General features: G+C 42.1%; 1 protein-coding gene across 3 annotated transcripts in view; it reads right to left on the bottom strand.

Annotated features, from left to right (window-relative positions):
• trappc9 (trafficking protein particle complex subunit 9) overlaps positions 1-16,079 on the bottom strand; it is a 233,699-nt gene that overhangs the window by 84 nt on the left and 217,536 nt on the right. For all 3 annotated transcript variants that reach the window (XM_026155948.1, XM_026155951.1, XM_026155950.1), the window contains 2 exons: positions 2,085-2,308; positions 1-1,332 (listed from right to left, as the gene is read on the bottom strand). The exon at positions 1-1,332 is cut by the window's left edge and continues 84 nt beyond it. In XM_026155948.1, the coding sequence (XP_026011733.1) occupies positions 1,153-1,332; positions 2,085-2,308 (404 nt within the window). In that variant the 3' untranslated portion in view covers positions 1-1,152. The remainder of the gene's footprint in view (positions 1,333-2,084; positions 2,309-16,079) is intronic.

Raw genomic sequence — 16,079 nt, 5'->3', positions numbered from 1 at the left:
ATCATAAGTCACACACAACAGGCCTAATCTAAGAGACTCAAATCCATAATTCAGTGTACTGATACAGGCTGAGGTAAGTCCATACAGCAGTGGAAACAGTTTCAGTGTTCACTCTTGGCTAAACCCAGAATTTGGCACTGTAGTAATAACAACTAAAAAAGCACTAGCATAGTTTTGCACGTCCTTGTTGAGTCTTGCGCTACCTTTCTGTGGCTTATCCAGCAGGCTGCTTCTAACCAGCCAGTATATGAGGTGAGAAAATCAAAACCATTCTTAACTTAAACTTTTGTTCAAGGTCACCTTCTTCTCATATAGCAGCCATGTCTCCTGTGAATATGCTGAATGTGCAGGCCAGGAACAGCAGGCTTTGTGAGCAGACTGTGGTTGTGTGCAAGTAAATGGTGGATCTTGAAACCGCTGGCAATGCTCAGATATAAGTGTGCTCAGGTTTTCATATTATATTTTATCAGCCTTCTTTAATGCATCAGCCTTTGTTAAAACTGAGGCTGGTACAGAACAGGAAGTGTTGGTCCAAATATCCCCCAGTTGACCCCTATGGGCTAAAAAAGCAGGCTAACTTTGGTTCGCATGCACCCACTTAACAAACCAGCTTGATTTTTCAGACAATATGAAAACATGAGCACACTTATTCCCCCTTGACTTACAACTGACAACCAACCACACAGTATGTGTAACACAGAGCAATCCACAGTCTGACAAATCAGGGCTACACAAAATCAGATGCTGCTGCACAGCTAATAAGATGACTTCCTGTATCTGAGGCTAGCTAGCTTGCTTCCTCAGTGATCAACATTGTTAACATGTGTTGCTGCTGGTTAACAGTGTGAATTGCTGTGCTGTCTTAACCAGGAAACGAGCCGATTTACTTTGTCTCCCTGCTTTGATTGCACTAAATGGCTGCGCTCAGAAAGGATGGAGAATTTCATTTCACCTGACATTACCCCGCGCAAATTTGCAAATTGTGTGTTTTGTTTTTATTCACCCCAAGCACACAGGTTGTGTTAACTATACAAATGCAGAAACATTTACCAAAATGATATTCACATGTCAATTCATTATAATGCTACTGTATTTACATATAACAGCAACAAAACGCCCGATCTCTTGGTCAGGTCTATGACCTTGAAGTCCTCAGGCCCCGGCCTGTGGTGGAGTGTCGAGCGCTCTGATGTGGACGCTGGGCAGAGTGAACCAGGCCAAAGGAAGCTCTCGTCCAGCGCTGTCGTCCTGGAATTTGATACTAAGGTAGAAATCTCCGGTGTAAAGGAAAAGCAGGGCACCCTCACATACAGTACTTTCGTTGGGTTTAACCTGGTGACAGAAAAGAGACACAGCAGTAAGAACTGTTAGTGGTCACCTCGCTTTGATGATGAAGAGCAGACGAGTTCTCGTTCAGCTGAGAACGACTGCCAGAATTAAGCAGTTCTGCACATTCATGAAAGTGAAGAATTCAAGTATTCTTTCATGTGCTTTTAAAACTCTTTGTTCTGGCACAAGACGAATCCTGTTCAACAGCCTGCAGCTTGTTTAACATCAGAAATCAGAAGCGGTTATATACAAATACTGACTCTGAGGATCTCTTCAGAGCCAATAGAAATTTTTTACGATGAGAGTAAAAGGACCATGCCGTCTTTTGAGGCGTTAGGGTTGTTTTGCTAAGAAAAGTAGAACCTTTAGACTTTCCAGTGTGTTTTCCTCTGCGTCTACTTAGCCACTCAATTCTATTTAAAGTAACTGACAGTGACTTGTGCAATCGATCAACACAAAAGTCACGTCTGTCTCTGCCGTTCCCAGATGTGCAGCATATATGGAAAACTAAACTAAGAAGACTAAACTATGCCTCTTTCCAGAAATTATGAGCTTAAAAAATGCAATTACCTTAGTTAGGAATTACTGAGCCCATTACAATATCAGCTTAAACTCCTGTGATGTGACTGTGTTACAATTGAGTATATGTGACCTCTGCTGCAACGACCTATCACCATTAAGAATAGATTTGTATTTGCATATCTCAGGTCTTTGCTGGGAAACAACATGAATATAGAACTGTGGCTCTGACCGACCGTATCAATGTAGAAGGTGTTGGAGCCGATGAAGGTGACTCCGTCCTCCAGATCGTAGTTCTGGACTCCATTCTGATAGTCCTGATATGGCACCACGTTCAGAGCCAGGGGCCCCACTGAATTCTTGCTGCGATTGGTCAGTTTTACTTCCAGGCTCACAGCATCCCCCACTTTACAGTCGGCGATGACATCGCAGTCACACGGTTTCTTATTCACCAACACATCTTGAAACAAAACAGAACGAGGACGACAGAAAGGATCAGTATGGGCACACACACACACACACACACACACACACACGCACACACACACACACACACACACACACACACTGTGACAACCGCAAAAGAAATAAATCCACACTGAGTGAGTTCAGTTCAATTCCTCTAAAGGTTGGCCACTGAGTCCTGATGTGTTCCCTATTTGGCTAAGGTGCAGGGGGAGACACAACGATTTGTTTTGAACAATGAGCTCAGTGAACTGAGCGCCTACACGCTCCGGGCAGGCTAAGAAGAAGATCGACTTCAAACGTGGGAGTTCAGGGGCTCCCGAAAAGATCACCTGAGTAATGACTCCTCTGAGAGTAACAGCAGTGCACGCACACACACACACGCACACGTGAAAACCACTTGTCATATACTTTCTAGTGTCACACCTGCAGCTGTGATAAACACTGAGTCAGAGCGGCTCAGTCTGTGTGACAGGCAGATGAAAGAGCTGAGCTCGCTGCCGCTGGTGCCCCGATCTGTTGTGTACAGTGGCAAGTGGGGAAGTATTAAGATAGGCAATCCAGCAGGAAGGCGGGGGAATGAGGACGGGTGTGGGCAGCTGAGGCTGTGCTGTCACAGCCAGTGAGAGAGAGCCCCAGGGAGGCTGGAGCTACAGGAGGGTGACATTGAGACTCACGTCTGTATTAAAGAACACACTTCACTCAAAACAGACTACCACCAGCATACACTGAGGGGCTATGAGAGCTTTTCTTCCTTTTTTTTTATTATTTGTGTTCAGCGTCTGTCTAGACTTCATAGGATGCATATAGAGAAGTTTCTGGATCTAAAAAGTAAAGCTAACTTTAACTGGCTGAAGCTTGCATTTTTTCCGAGTGGCCAGCAGGGTGCAGCTCCTCTGGTAGCAACAAGAAGTCATTTTGTAGAAACAACATCGTCCTCCTCGGATCTATGACCTCAGTAGACACTTCTCCCTCTCTGGTTTAGTTCCAGCCCTTGCTCATCATGTTTTGCTTCACCCGTCTTTGACATTTGGACTCAATATACAATGTGAAACTCTTGTTATTGAAAAAAAATTGAAATTTTATAATTTTAAGTACAAAAATTTGGCAAAATAAAAAGAAAGAACGCTGTAAGTGGGCAAGATTGTCATATGTTGTAATGATTATTCTGAAAAATGCTGCGCTACTCTGCTGATATTGGACCAGGATTGGAATAAACAATCCACATAACAGTGCAATATCCTGCAAAGAAAAGAATTTTTGTAGTTAAAATGCATATCAGGTTAAAATAAATTACATAATTCTTTGTTTTTGCATTAATAAAGGTCCCAATCAGCCCAAATAACCAGGAGAAATTAAAAATGCATGCCATGAAAGACTTTGGGTCTTAAGAGCTTAAAGTGGACGTCCAAGATCTCAATGCAATCAATTAAAAATCCCATTATGATTATATTTATATTATTATTATTTAACTTTAATATAGCCCTGAGAGTAAGGCTGGATTATGAAGATAATATCATCAACTGTCTTTGTTTATTTTTTGCAATATTGTAGATTTTCCAGTTCTTACTAAATTTAGCTCGAGGCTTCTTCCACACTTTTTGTACCTTTGTAGTCTAGAATAAAAAGAAGTTTGTTTTGTTTCGAGTACTTATTGTTTTTATTCACAGCAGCAGATATTTCTTTCTTTAGAAAAGAAAGTGTTGACTTCTTTAACAGCACAGTGATCCATTCCCGCTCTAAACCCGGATCATTTTGTGGCCGCTCAAGCAACTGAGCTCGAACTGCAATGTGTTCTGCGTGCATTTAACCCCCATTACATGCACTGTCCCACCAATATTAATTTGATAGCTATGTGCATGTATAAATAATGCATTTCCCGGTAGTCAAACTACTTTGCCTTTTCCAGTACACGAACTCACTTAGCAGAAACTGCAGCTCTGTGATCCGCTCATTGTCTCTATACAGGCCTCTTCCTGCAAATACTTATTACCGTATTTCCCGGACTACAAAGCGCACCTAAATATTAGCCGCACAAGCTAAAATCAGGGGAAAATCCTGTTTTGTACATACATTAGCCGCACCTGACCAAAAGCCGCAGGTGTTTCAATGTTGACTCATCATATGTAAGAGAATATGCACAAAGCGAATTGTCAGGAAAGAGATGGCTGTTTGGAGACACACCCCTTTTATTAATATTTTGAAAAACAAGTTATGGGTACATATTTGCACATGTAGTACATAACAGTAACCTGCAGCACACCAGAACAATAGATTCGGACTACCTTTTAGGCTCAGGTGCAGTGACACGGCTTTAACAAGAAGAAAAGTCAGTCATTCACCATCTTTCTCTTCTTCCTGCGCACTAAAACCACCAAAGTCCTCTCCTCCAGTGTCGGATACAAACAGGCTCAGGATGACTTCGTCATCCACTCTCCGCTTCTCTCCTTCGTTGTCACTTTCAAAACCAAAGAAATCCTCGTTGTCAGAGTCGAACACCCTCTGAAGGGCCGTGGCGGTGTCCTCCTCTCCATCATGCAACAGTCCAGCCCTTCGAAATCCGTTGGTGATCGTGGATGTTTTCACACTTTTCCACGCTGTCAGAATCCACCGGTGGAGTTGGGCATAACTTGCTTTTCGCAAGTTTATCGCCGCTCGTCATCCACGCCTCCCGCTGAATGCGTAGCGCTACTTTGAAGTTTGTTTTTCGCGCTACTTCGTACGGCACTACGTTGCCTGGCGGACGGACATGTGACTAACATACCACTCTTGAACCCCGATCCTTCCGCCAGGCAACGTAGTGCCGTACAACAGCGGAACAAACAAAACAAATCCTCTTACGATATCACAAAAATCATGGACAATCCATAGAAAAGCCGCACCTGACTAAAAGCCGCAGGGTTCAAAGCTTGTGCAAAAAGTAGCGGCTTATAGCCCGACAATTACGGTACATTGTGTCAAAACTAAGTAGGTTTAGCCATGTGGACGTGCACATGATCAAGTTTTCCTACAATGTACAGCAGAGATCTACTTGACTTGCTTGCTGTTATTCCAACACTGTAATCACCTCACGCTGTTGTGAAGAGCATTTGGAAAATTACGGACTTTTGCTCTTACTGGAAGACCTCTGGTGATGTGCGTGCACACACCCATCCATAAACACACGCACAAAACATAACTCTTTCATAGCCAGAAGCGCTCAGCCTATAGTGACACCTTTGCAAGTAGTTATATTTAGTTTGTTCAAAGTCTTGTTGCTAGGAGATGTGCAAATTATAGGTAGCCTACATTGACTCTAAAACTGGAAACAAATTCTTTCACATTAAAAGCGAACAAAAGAGGATGGTTAGTCTGTAATGAGCTGATGAACTCCCACACACGCGCAGCTCTGTCACACACACACCCACAGCCTGAACACTTGCTGCAGTTTCTCTACTCTGCCATCCTCGATTGCATATCAGCACAGAGGCAATCTTCTGACTTAGATAACCAACGCAGAAAAACAACAAGTGGGAAGAAAAAGAGGGCCACTGCTAAGAGGAAAATTCCACAAGAGTTAGAAATAGATGCAATTACCTATGATTATATAAAAAGGATTTCATCAAATTGGTAAATTAGCACATACAAGCAAAGTAAAAGCCAGCCAAGACGGGAGAGATCAAGGTCTCTGACTGGCTATGGCTCACTAGGCGCATCTGTAAACGTCTACGAGTCCCTCCAGCTTTTGAAAAGCATCTGCCGTGTTCTTCTTGTTGTTGTGCAGAACTGAGAGAACCACGGTGCGCAGTTTATCTCCAAAGCCTTCTGTTAAGTTCTGCATCGAGGTTTTATGAAGGCTGAATAAGCATGAGTTTCATCTCACAGGCTTTAAATGGGAAAAAAATAATCCAGAACAAGTTAAGGAGAACACGTTTGTAATGAAAATCTGATTAAAGTTGAGTTTTTTTGTGTATCTACACAGTCATTCAATCAAATCTATATGCACAGCTTCAAATTTTCCAGGCAAAGTCTACGCCAAGTACACTTTAAATGATACCTTTTGTTATCAGTAAGATTTATGATTGTGTCTGAAATTATTTACCAAAGCTTAAGAGGAGATGTGATTTGTTAATGCGTATAGTCTTAGCTCTACACTGCAGCTTCTTCAGCTAATGTTAGCTTAAGGTCTCATCTCTGATATTTCAAAGTGAGAAACTTAAAACGCTGATTTAATATGAAACCCAAAGTTTACAAGTTTCGGACAACTTTCAGTAACTGTTATTTTTAACCCTTTAAAAAACTGCCTGTTCCCTGTTAAGCAGAAAAATGTTCATTATCGTCTCTTTAAATAGTAAGGTCGTGCTTGTGCTTCCACAAATCCTGTTTTTGTTTCTAATAAAACTTCAATTACAATGATCTGTGGCTGGAAAGCGATAAACCAAACTATTGCTTAGCTCTCAGATCCTAGAAAAAATGTGAAATAAATATCCTCATCTGAACTTCACGTCAGACCAGGCAGGAGGACGAGGGTTGGGTAGCAGCAAAGAAAATGAGGTGGTAAATGAGCCATAGAGCAGTTTGGCCAGCTGAGGGAATTACGCAAGCGAAAGACGCCACAAAACACAGATTAGGTAAAAGTCAGCATGAAGGAGGATTAAATATCCAAATGCTGCTCCAACAAGTGCTGCAGGAGCAACAGGTGCATCACAGGGGATGTGTGTGTTTTCTAAGAACTGACTTGGGAGAGAACTCAGCTCATTTTTAATGTATTGATTTGTTGGGTTGTGACGGGTTCATTAATAAACTCCAAGGAACGAGAGAAATTGATCTGTTTATTAATTTGGTGCCTGTGCTAACTTGTTACATAATATGTGTAACGCACTCACACACACTTCTGCCCAGATGCTGCTGGAGTTGGCAGAAGTGAAGCGCTGCAGCAGGCGTCGCCACAGCAACCAGGAAGGAAACAGAGAGAGAGAGACGACACTTTCTCCTGCGAGTATGAAAGCCACCGATCAAAACACAACTCGGATTAAACAAGCCTCTCCGCCCCTCGCAGTGTCTCTGTCACCCTTGAAGTAGGAGCGCAGGTGAAGATAAGGATGACGACCGACACCGGGTGATTTGCCAGTGTTTACTAGACTATAACGTGCGTCACCGCGGGTGTCAATACAGCTCATTAAGATTCACTCTCAAATACTGTGCAGCAACAGCGAGAAGAGGATGAGTTAGAGCCAAACAAATACAGATGTCACGTTCATCACACTGCGTGTAGGAAATGCTCGTTAAACACGGAGCGTTAACGCCGCAGAAAACTGATTACATCAGCGATATGTCGACAATGCCTTTGTGGTGCAAGAAAAGCAATGGCGTCAAGAGAAGAGGCTTACAGTAATGCTAGTAATTATTAAAGCTAACTCCATATCTGAATAATAAATAGTACACTACAAATCGCTAAAATCAAGAACAATCAACAGTGATTTCTCTGACCTGCTCACGACCAAAAGACCTCGTGTAAAGTAAAACCAGGCTTACTGGTGAGGCTTACTACACCGACAGTGATTTATCCAGCAGGATTAACATTAACAAAGAGTTGTGCTCTGGCCCAGATGACCAGGTCAGCAGAGTTTAACAGCTCATCCCGGACAGCGGCCGCTAGCAAGGCAGGGTCATTGATGAATGCTCCAACGGAGGCGGAGGATGTGCTTTGAAAGGTTGAGGTGTGCTGCAGTAAGTCTAAAAATAACCCACCAGCCTGTGATATTCCCCAAAGCCATCTGCCCCTTTTAGAATTATCCCCATAACAACGGCTCATTTGATATCTCTCGTCTTTCCATCAAATATTCCATCTGCTACAACGAAAAGATGATAGGAACCCGCTTACTTCAGGTGACATAAAACACTTCCACGTTAATCATGTTGGAGCAGGAGGCCAGTACATCTACAAGTCTGCTGATTTCGGGCCGTCCTGTGGCAACATATGCAGTCTAATAAGTTTGCGAAGGCAAATTTACTCGGCTATAAATTTGCTCTCATTGCAACATGTTTCTAAAAGGTCTGAGTAATCGCTGTCCATCTGTCCCCTCTCCTCAAAACCCAACACTGTATGTAATTATTAACAGTTAACAGAAGCAGATTTAAGAAGCTTCACCCTAAACAAGCAGACTTGCTCAACTCCGCAGCAGCAGCCTGTAGCAGAAAGATTGGGGGTTATGTTGCAGTTTATGAGCTTGGTAGAAAAATATTGGCTCGTCTCCACTCGGGACACCTTACCGAGGGCTGCTTCCAGCCTGTACGCACTCATCGCTGAGCACCACGACCACAGCAGCAGCAGCATTACTCATCCAAAGCGTTCGCTTTAATTCCCGACTGGTGGCTACGTGACTTATGTTTACCAAAATAATACTTCTCTCCCTTTTCGCCCTTGATTCAATCTCTGTGTTTTCCTCTTCTTGCTGTACTCTGCTGGCTCACTGTGTGCAGAGCAGCACCCAAGGTTGCCATTGTTTTGCATCCTTATTCTTCACTTTCAGCTGCACTCAAAAGGAGGATGCACAGGTTAAGATGATCATTCAAACCTTTTGAGACATTTAACAATTCCACCTATTGCTACACGTCAGAATACGAGTGGAAATAAGAGCGTGCTCTTTAGCGCTTCATATAAGTATCACATTAGATGTGAGAGGCTCTCTTGTATAAGAGAGAATACAGAAATGCCATGAATGAATATAAAAACAAAAATAGGCCAACAATGTAACTAGACTGGCTCATGGCTCTTCAAATGTTGTTTCATTTCAGCTAAAATCTGGTTTTAAGGTGCCAAAGCCTGCAGTGTCAACACAAGGCAGATGTCACCCAAAGTCCTCACAATGTAAAGACCCCATCCAAACAGCACCATCGACTAACATGCTCCCACCAGTGATCCTAACATGTAAAAAATATATAAATAAAGTGGTAACCTTCAATATTTTCATTCTGTTTGTTTTCCATTGCTTTCTAATTTCATTTGCCTTCCTGCCTGTATTGAAACAACCGAGGCATGATATAACGCAGCCCGCCTTAAGCACATGGTTCACACTTTACCAAATACTTGGATTTTTTCCTCAACAATTTTGTTTCCACTAAACTGTGAGTGTGATAAGAGAAAATAACGCTTTAGCTCTAGTATCTTTGCTATACAGCAGCATCTCGAAATAAAACAGATCAATAGTGTGGGAGAGCAATAGTGAGATGGCTGTGTGCCATTACACTTTAGTGGCCCCATACTGGGATGACCTGCAAAAAAAGTCTTGACTTCCTGCCAGACCTAACTGTGGATAAAGCAGAATGATGAAACAACCCACAGCCCCCTTTTGTGACCTCCACAGCACATCCAGACACTGAGGAAAAACTGAAATTAGAACTGGACAGCTGTGGGATTCCTCAGAGGATTCTCTAGCAGTTTATAGAGAGAGTTAATAAACTGTAACAAGAGTGTGTGGGTATAAGTTTAGCTAACACTATTCTGAACAAGTGCACAGTGTACATATACCACCAACAGGTGAAGTAAATAACACTGTTTATTTCTTCACCGTGGCACCTGTATGAATTAGGGAGGAAGTGAAAGTTGACGTGTTATAAGCTGGAAAAATGGGCCAAGTTTAGGGATTTGAGTGAGTTTGACAAAGGACAGACTGTCCCTGCAGTGGTCAGTATCTATCAAAGGAGTCCAAGAAACGTCCAAGTGATAGAAATGTGGCAGAACACACAGAGCATCAGAGTTTGTTGTGCATGGCTGCACAGACACACACAGTCAGTGTGTCCACTGCTGAAAGCACCAACAATGGGTACGTGAACATCAGAACTGGCCCACAGAGCAATGGAAGAAAGAAAGGCGGTGGCAGTGTGATGCTTTGGGCAATGTTCTGCTGGGAAACCTCTGGTCCTGCCATCCATGTGGATGTTACTTTGACACGTACCATCTACCTAAGCATTATGTCACACCATGCACAGCCTTTCATTGAAACAGTGTTCCCTGATGGATGCGGCCTATTCAGCAGACCTAATGCTACAAAGCAACAACGGTTCAGAAATGGTTTGAGGAGCTAAACAATGACTTTGCATTGATTTGACCTCCAAATTCCCCAGAACTCAATCCAATCGAGCAGCTGTGGGATGTGCTGGTCAAATAAGGCCGATTCACGGAGACCCCACCGCATGACTTACAGGACTTAAAGGATCTGTTGCCTAACATCTTTGTGTTTGTGTGTTCAAAACAGATCACTGTCACTGTTAATAGGCTGATTGACAAGCATCCACTAAAGTATAGAAACAATATCTATTTTTCCCCAAAAAATGTAACTGTAAAATGGAAATATACACTATATTATCATTGATCCTTTACACTTGACCTTTAATAATATTCTCAGACCCACGATGGATGTTTAGAAAACTTGGTATAATTTGCTCAACATACAGAATCGGGTGTTATGCAAATACTTTAATGTAGGCGACAGCTCCGAGGCTCAGATCACAATCAGCTACAGAGATTTGAGTAAGCTCACATTTTTCTCACTGCACACGAACTGACTTCAGTTCCAGCTGATCATACACACTTCATGCAGTTTCCTCTGGAGCCACAAATGTCTTTATATGAATTCCATATATACTATAATACTCTGGAAGGCCTCAAACAGCATTTGTAATTTTGAGGGGGAAAATAAAATAAAAGTCCACAATTGGTTTGAGAGAAATTCAGCTTTCTCATGTTGATGCCAGCCCCTTGATAGACTGTGGAAAATATTTTTAAATGTGTAGGTTTTTATGTCAATTTATGTACCCATGTAGCAGCATTTAGATGGGATCCAAACAACTTATAATTCTCTTAAATGCCTGGTTGAAATGATGCAGCCCATTAGCTCTGCAGGGGTGGACTCTTTTTTAACTGCTGGTTTTTTTCCCAGTGCAGATGCTTGTATATAATTTTTCCAGTTGTGGTTTTATCATATGCTGAGAATTGGTTATGAAAATGCTTGTGTAGTCTGGAGCTTTAAGAGATAAACGCACTCTGTCCAAATCCCAATACAGCCTATAAGTTGAGGATAAAGTAAACTGCTTATTTGTACATTTTTTGTCAACTACCCATTCAGCAACCTCATTGTCAAAGACTCCGAATCACATCATCCTTCATATTTATAGTAGACATACCAGGCTGGGGGCAATTATTAGCTACCCCAACAGCAATACTGGTCTAACGTGTGTAGAAAGGAAGCAGCACTCCTACTACAACGTCATCTTTTCAGCACCTAAGAGAGAAGATCTTGGCAAAAAAATAACTTTGTTTACACTATGAAGAATTATTAGTCAAATACATATGTTACCATTTTTTTTCCACGGGAAATTAAGGTTCAACTTTATGATAAATGATTTTTCCTGCTCTGAGTTATATAGAAATAAACCACGCCTGTGCTTCTGGAGTAATTAAAACATGCAGTGTGCTAAAGAGAACACTATCATGAATGATAGTTTATTCTTAAACTGAGGAAAAACTGTGACTGATATGTATCCATCCATCTTTGTCTGTGTATCCAATTCAGGGTCATGGAGCTGCTAGAGCCTATTCCAGCAGCCATAGGACGAGAGGCAGGTACACCCTGGGCAGAATCACCACTTTAAAACCACCCAACCCCACTCACATCTCAGGACTGTGAGGGAAGCCAGAAAACCCAGAGACAACCTACACAGACATTGGAAGAATATGCAATCTCCCCACAGATTAAAAACAAGGACCAACTGAGAGAGACAATATGGAGAAAACCTAAATCCACAAAAGTTTTCCAAGAAGCTTGGAACAACCCTATATGCCAGGTACACTGAAAAAACCCCAACTCAACATCACTGTGACACTAGAACAAGTGTCAGAAAGCACTGGAGTCATTAAAAGTCATCCCCAAAGGACTATGATTGCTAAAGTTAGCAGTAACCTATTAAATAGTTGTAACAACATTTTTAGTATGAACCACAGCCACTGCACCTGAGCAACAAAGGAGAACACCCTGTAGGCCTACACTGAAACTATCTGGCTGTACACATTTTTATCTAGCCTTCTGCAGCTTTAACTTTGAGGACTTATTGTGCTACAGCGTGATATTACTTTTTGAACTCTTATTCCTCCCCTCTGAATATCTTCCCAGGAAGCATCAGTACACACTAGCAGGATATGAGCTTTGGGCTTTGGCTTTCTTTCCTGTCTTCTTTCCCTCTCACATATCCACCTGTAACCAAACAGCAATAAAACTGCCATGATCCAATTTTTCAATTTTCCATAAAACAATTTAGTGTGGCACTTGGCTTCAATTAGGCAAAAAAAACACTTGATTGCAGACTACATTTGGGACTGATATCAGAAAACTCTGAATTAATTAAGGCCAATCATGTTAACAGCTCAGAGATGCACTCGCCTGATTGAGACAACACTTATGTGACTGCAATACATGCAAAACGACACCGGTCATGATATATTATCTCGAGGCGTCTTCGACCATTCTGCGTTACTCAAACTATTAGAAATGTAAATGTAAATTCATATTCCATGTGTCCAATGTGGTTTGGAGCACAATCAGGAGCACGCCTGAAGCTACTGGTCCATGTCTGAGGTGAGCTGGACAGAAGATAAGTGTTGAACAGATCCTTGCACTTAGAGTTTAAAGGCAAATCTCTGTTAATCACATATAGACAAGAAGTAATTGGGGCCATCTTCCCCCAGCAGACATCGATAGCTTGAGTGTGAAACAGGAAAAAGCAGCTGCTGCAATAAATCTGAAAATCCAAAACACTGATTTTAACACAACCAGAACGGCTTTTCTCTCTATCAGTGACCATACAGCACGACGGATTATACACTTACCAGATGACTTTCAATCATCAACTATTATTCATAAAAAAAAGTCTTAATGTTTCCTGTTCTCAAGCGATTTCCAAAAACAAGAAAATTCTCATTATCTGCTTTAAAACAAATTACTCTGACATCTATAAGATCCAACAGCTTAGATGCAGAGAAACAAACAAAAAATTCAAATTACAAAGTCCTGCTCTTATTCATTCTGCCCACTGTCACAATCCATAAAGTGACTCATCTGTGTACTGTCAATAATGAGACCATGGAGACTGGTTGCCGATTTGCTGACTTAGATGACCGATTTGTTGTTTTGGGGGTTGGGTAGATAGCTAACCCTGTGGATTATAAACAAAACATCCGCATTCTGTTCATCCACAGGGTAGTTTTACAAGTGTTAAATCAGAGGCTACAGTCAGCAGCTGCTTAGCTTTGCATAAACACACGTAATAGTAGGAAACAACCAGGCCTTCTTCCCCAACATCAGTGTCAGACCTCACAAATGTGTCTGTGGTTAAAACCTCACATAAACACACTCCTGAAGCTTATAGAAAGCTTTTCCAGGAGAGGTGAAGCTGCTATAGCTGCAAAGAGTCGGCTTTGGAAGGATTAAGAATAGGATGCCACTCAAATTCATATGCGTGTGAAGGCAGAGGAGCGAATACTTTTGGCAATATATTGCAGCTTTTAGCTTTTGTCAACTCTGGTTTCTTGCTTCTTCTTGACTGTATTATTGTAACTGGATGTCATCTTGCTCACTGTTGTAAGAACAGATATCCCTGGGATGTGTGGAGGCTCATTTGGGTTAATAAATATCACAACTGGCCTGACAAGCACTCTTCAGGGAGTGCTATAACACATTATGATGATATAGTGATAGAATATTTAACTAACCTAAAAAAAGTGTATGATAATTTGATAACTGCAACCAATGCAAGCATAGTAGCATCACAGATTTGGGGAAAAAAAGAAAAAAAGGTACACTGGGTGCTTTGGCCATGAATTAACAATTCAGCGATGTCTGCAAACACAGACGAGCACAACTGCAAACTGAAACATGATAAATGTGAGAACTGTATTGCATGACAATAAGGTTCATAGTCTCTGCACCATCAAATATTTGCTAACTGGGATGGTGTGGCATATGTAATTGCAGGGGACGTTCAGCACCATAAAGTATCTGCCTATTCTTCCACAAGCATAATCTCCAAAACTGGAAAACCAAACAAGGCTGCTGTACAATCGCTCGCTGAGCCAATTCTACCCTGTACACTGGAACAACAATATCAACAGGAGGTGGAGGTGTTTGTTTGAGGAGGACAGATTCAGAGTTGGGGAGTGGGAGAAGGCGGAGGCAGCAACTGTTTTGATTCATCTCCAGACAAATCAAAGTCATTAGCGAGCCTCCCCTGAGAGATTCGCTGCGTTCAGATCTAAACATGGCTGGTGTCATATGCCGCTCTGCACTCTTACTCTCATTTTCTTGGCTCATTACTCTACTGTGCCTCTCCTCTTAATATGTTCCAACCCTAATTATGCAAATGAATCCACTTTTTCTTCTTGGAGATACCTTCGGGCACCGTGGTGGAATTCCTGTCCCAACCTTACAGCCAATTAAAACCAGCTCAGAAAAGAAACCCGCACCGCTGTTTCGTCGACATCCACGCCGATCTTCGTTTAATAAGGTGAAAACCCCACTGACACGGAGAGCTTTCATGAGAATGACCTTGGAAATAAGGATATCCCTTGAAAGCATGTAAGATTCTAATTTTACGGACTTGCACTGTAAAACGTGTTATGGTGGTAAGTAGGGATGGGTACCAGTGTCCGGTGCCATGATGGCACCGGTTCTGACATAAACGGTAGTAACCAGACCGAAAAGCAGCGCACATTTCGGTGCTTTATTTCGGTGCTTTTTTTTTCCTGAGCTGTGATACACTTCTAGCCAATCATTTTACGTTTCCGAGGATAGTAGGCGGGCCCAGGTACGTACGTTCTTTTAGAGCAGAGCTACAGATTAAAAATGCCCAAGGCGAAGCGGTCAAAAGTCTGGCTGTACTTCACAGCAAAATATGCAAACTCAGCAGCCTGCAACAAGTGCTTTAAGCTGATACTGTGATACTGTCAAAGGAGGTAACACCTCAAATCCGATGAAACACCTGGCGACGCATAGCGTTTTTTTTAAAAGCCCAGAAATGCGCCGTATTTGATAGCTTGCTGCGAGACCTCACACCGAGCGCATCTACTGTGCGTGGGTTGCCTGTTATCTGACCCGGAGTTAGCAATATCCCCCAAAAACCCCAAAGAGGAGAGTCCTGGCCCCTAGCCCTACCAGTGTATCAGAAATGATGAGGATGATGATGCAGCAGCAGCTGTTCTTCTCTGCGTGAGTAGCTTAATGTTGTTCGTGTTTAATTTACGTTGAGTAGGCTAACCACGTTATTACATTAATGCATGTAAGGTGAACTAGCAAACATCATCATAGCTACATGCGGCTGTCTTCTAGTTTGATGGCAGATACTCCCTTCACCCTGGCCAAAAAGGCTAAAATGACCAAAGAAAAAGAGGGAAACGGCTAAACATGAGAGGTTTTGGACAAAGTTTGTGTTTTTTCCATTGTTTAAGCACTGCTTCCAGCCAAGAGTGATGCCATATATGCCCCATAGCTGCAGAAAAGGCTAACATTGTTATCTTTTTACAAAAACCAGCTGAACAGGAGAGGTTTTTGGACCAATTTTGTGTTCTCCATTCTTTAAGCACCGGTTTGAGCACCGTTTGAGCACCGGCACCGTTTCAAAAGTACTGATTTGGCACCGGTATCGGATAAAACCTAAACGATACCCATCCCTAGTGGTAAGGAATAAAAAGGATCTGAGTTAAAAACTAAGGTTTAAAAGCAATTCTCTGGACATTT

The sequence above is a fragment of the Astatotilapia calliptera genome, chromosome 22 (genome assembly GCF_900246225.1).
Source record: "Astatotilapia calliptera chromosome 22, fAstCal1.2, whole genome shotgun sequence".
Classification (NCBI taxonomy): domain Eukaryota; kingdom Metazoa; phylum Chordata; class Actinopteri; order Cichliformes; family Cichlidae; genus Astatotilapia; species Astatotilapia calliptera.
The sequence above is the reverse complement of the archived record's forward strand: the minus strand, read 5'-3'. Positions and strand labels throughout refer to the sequence as shown.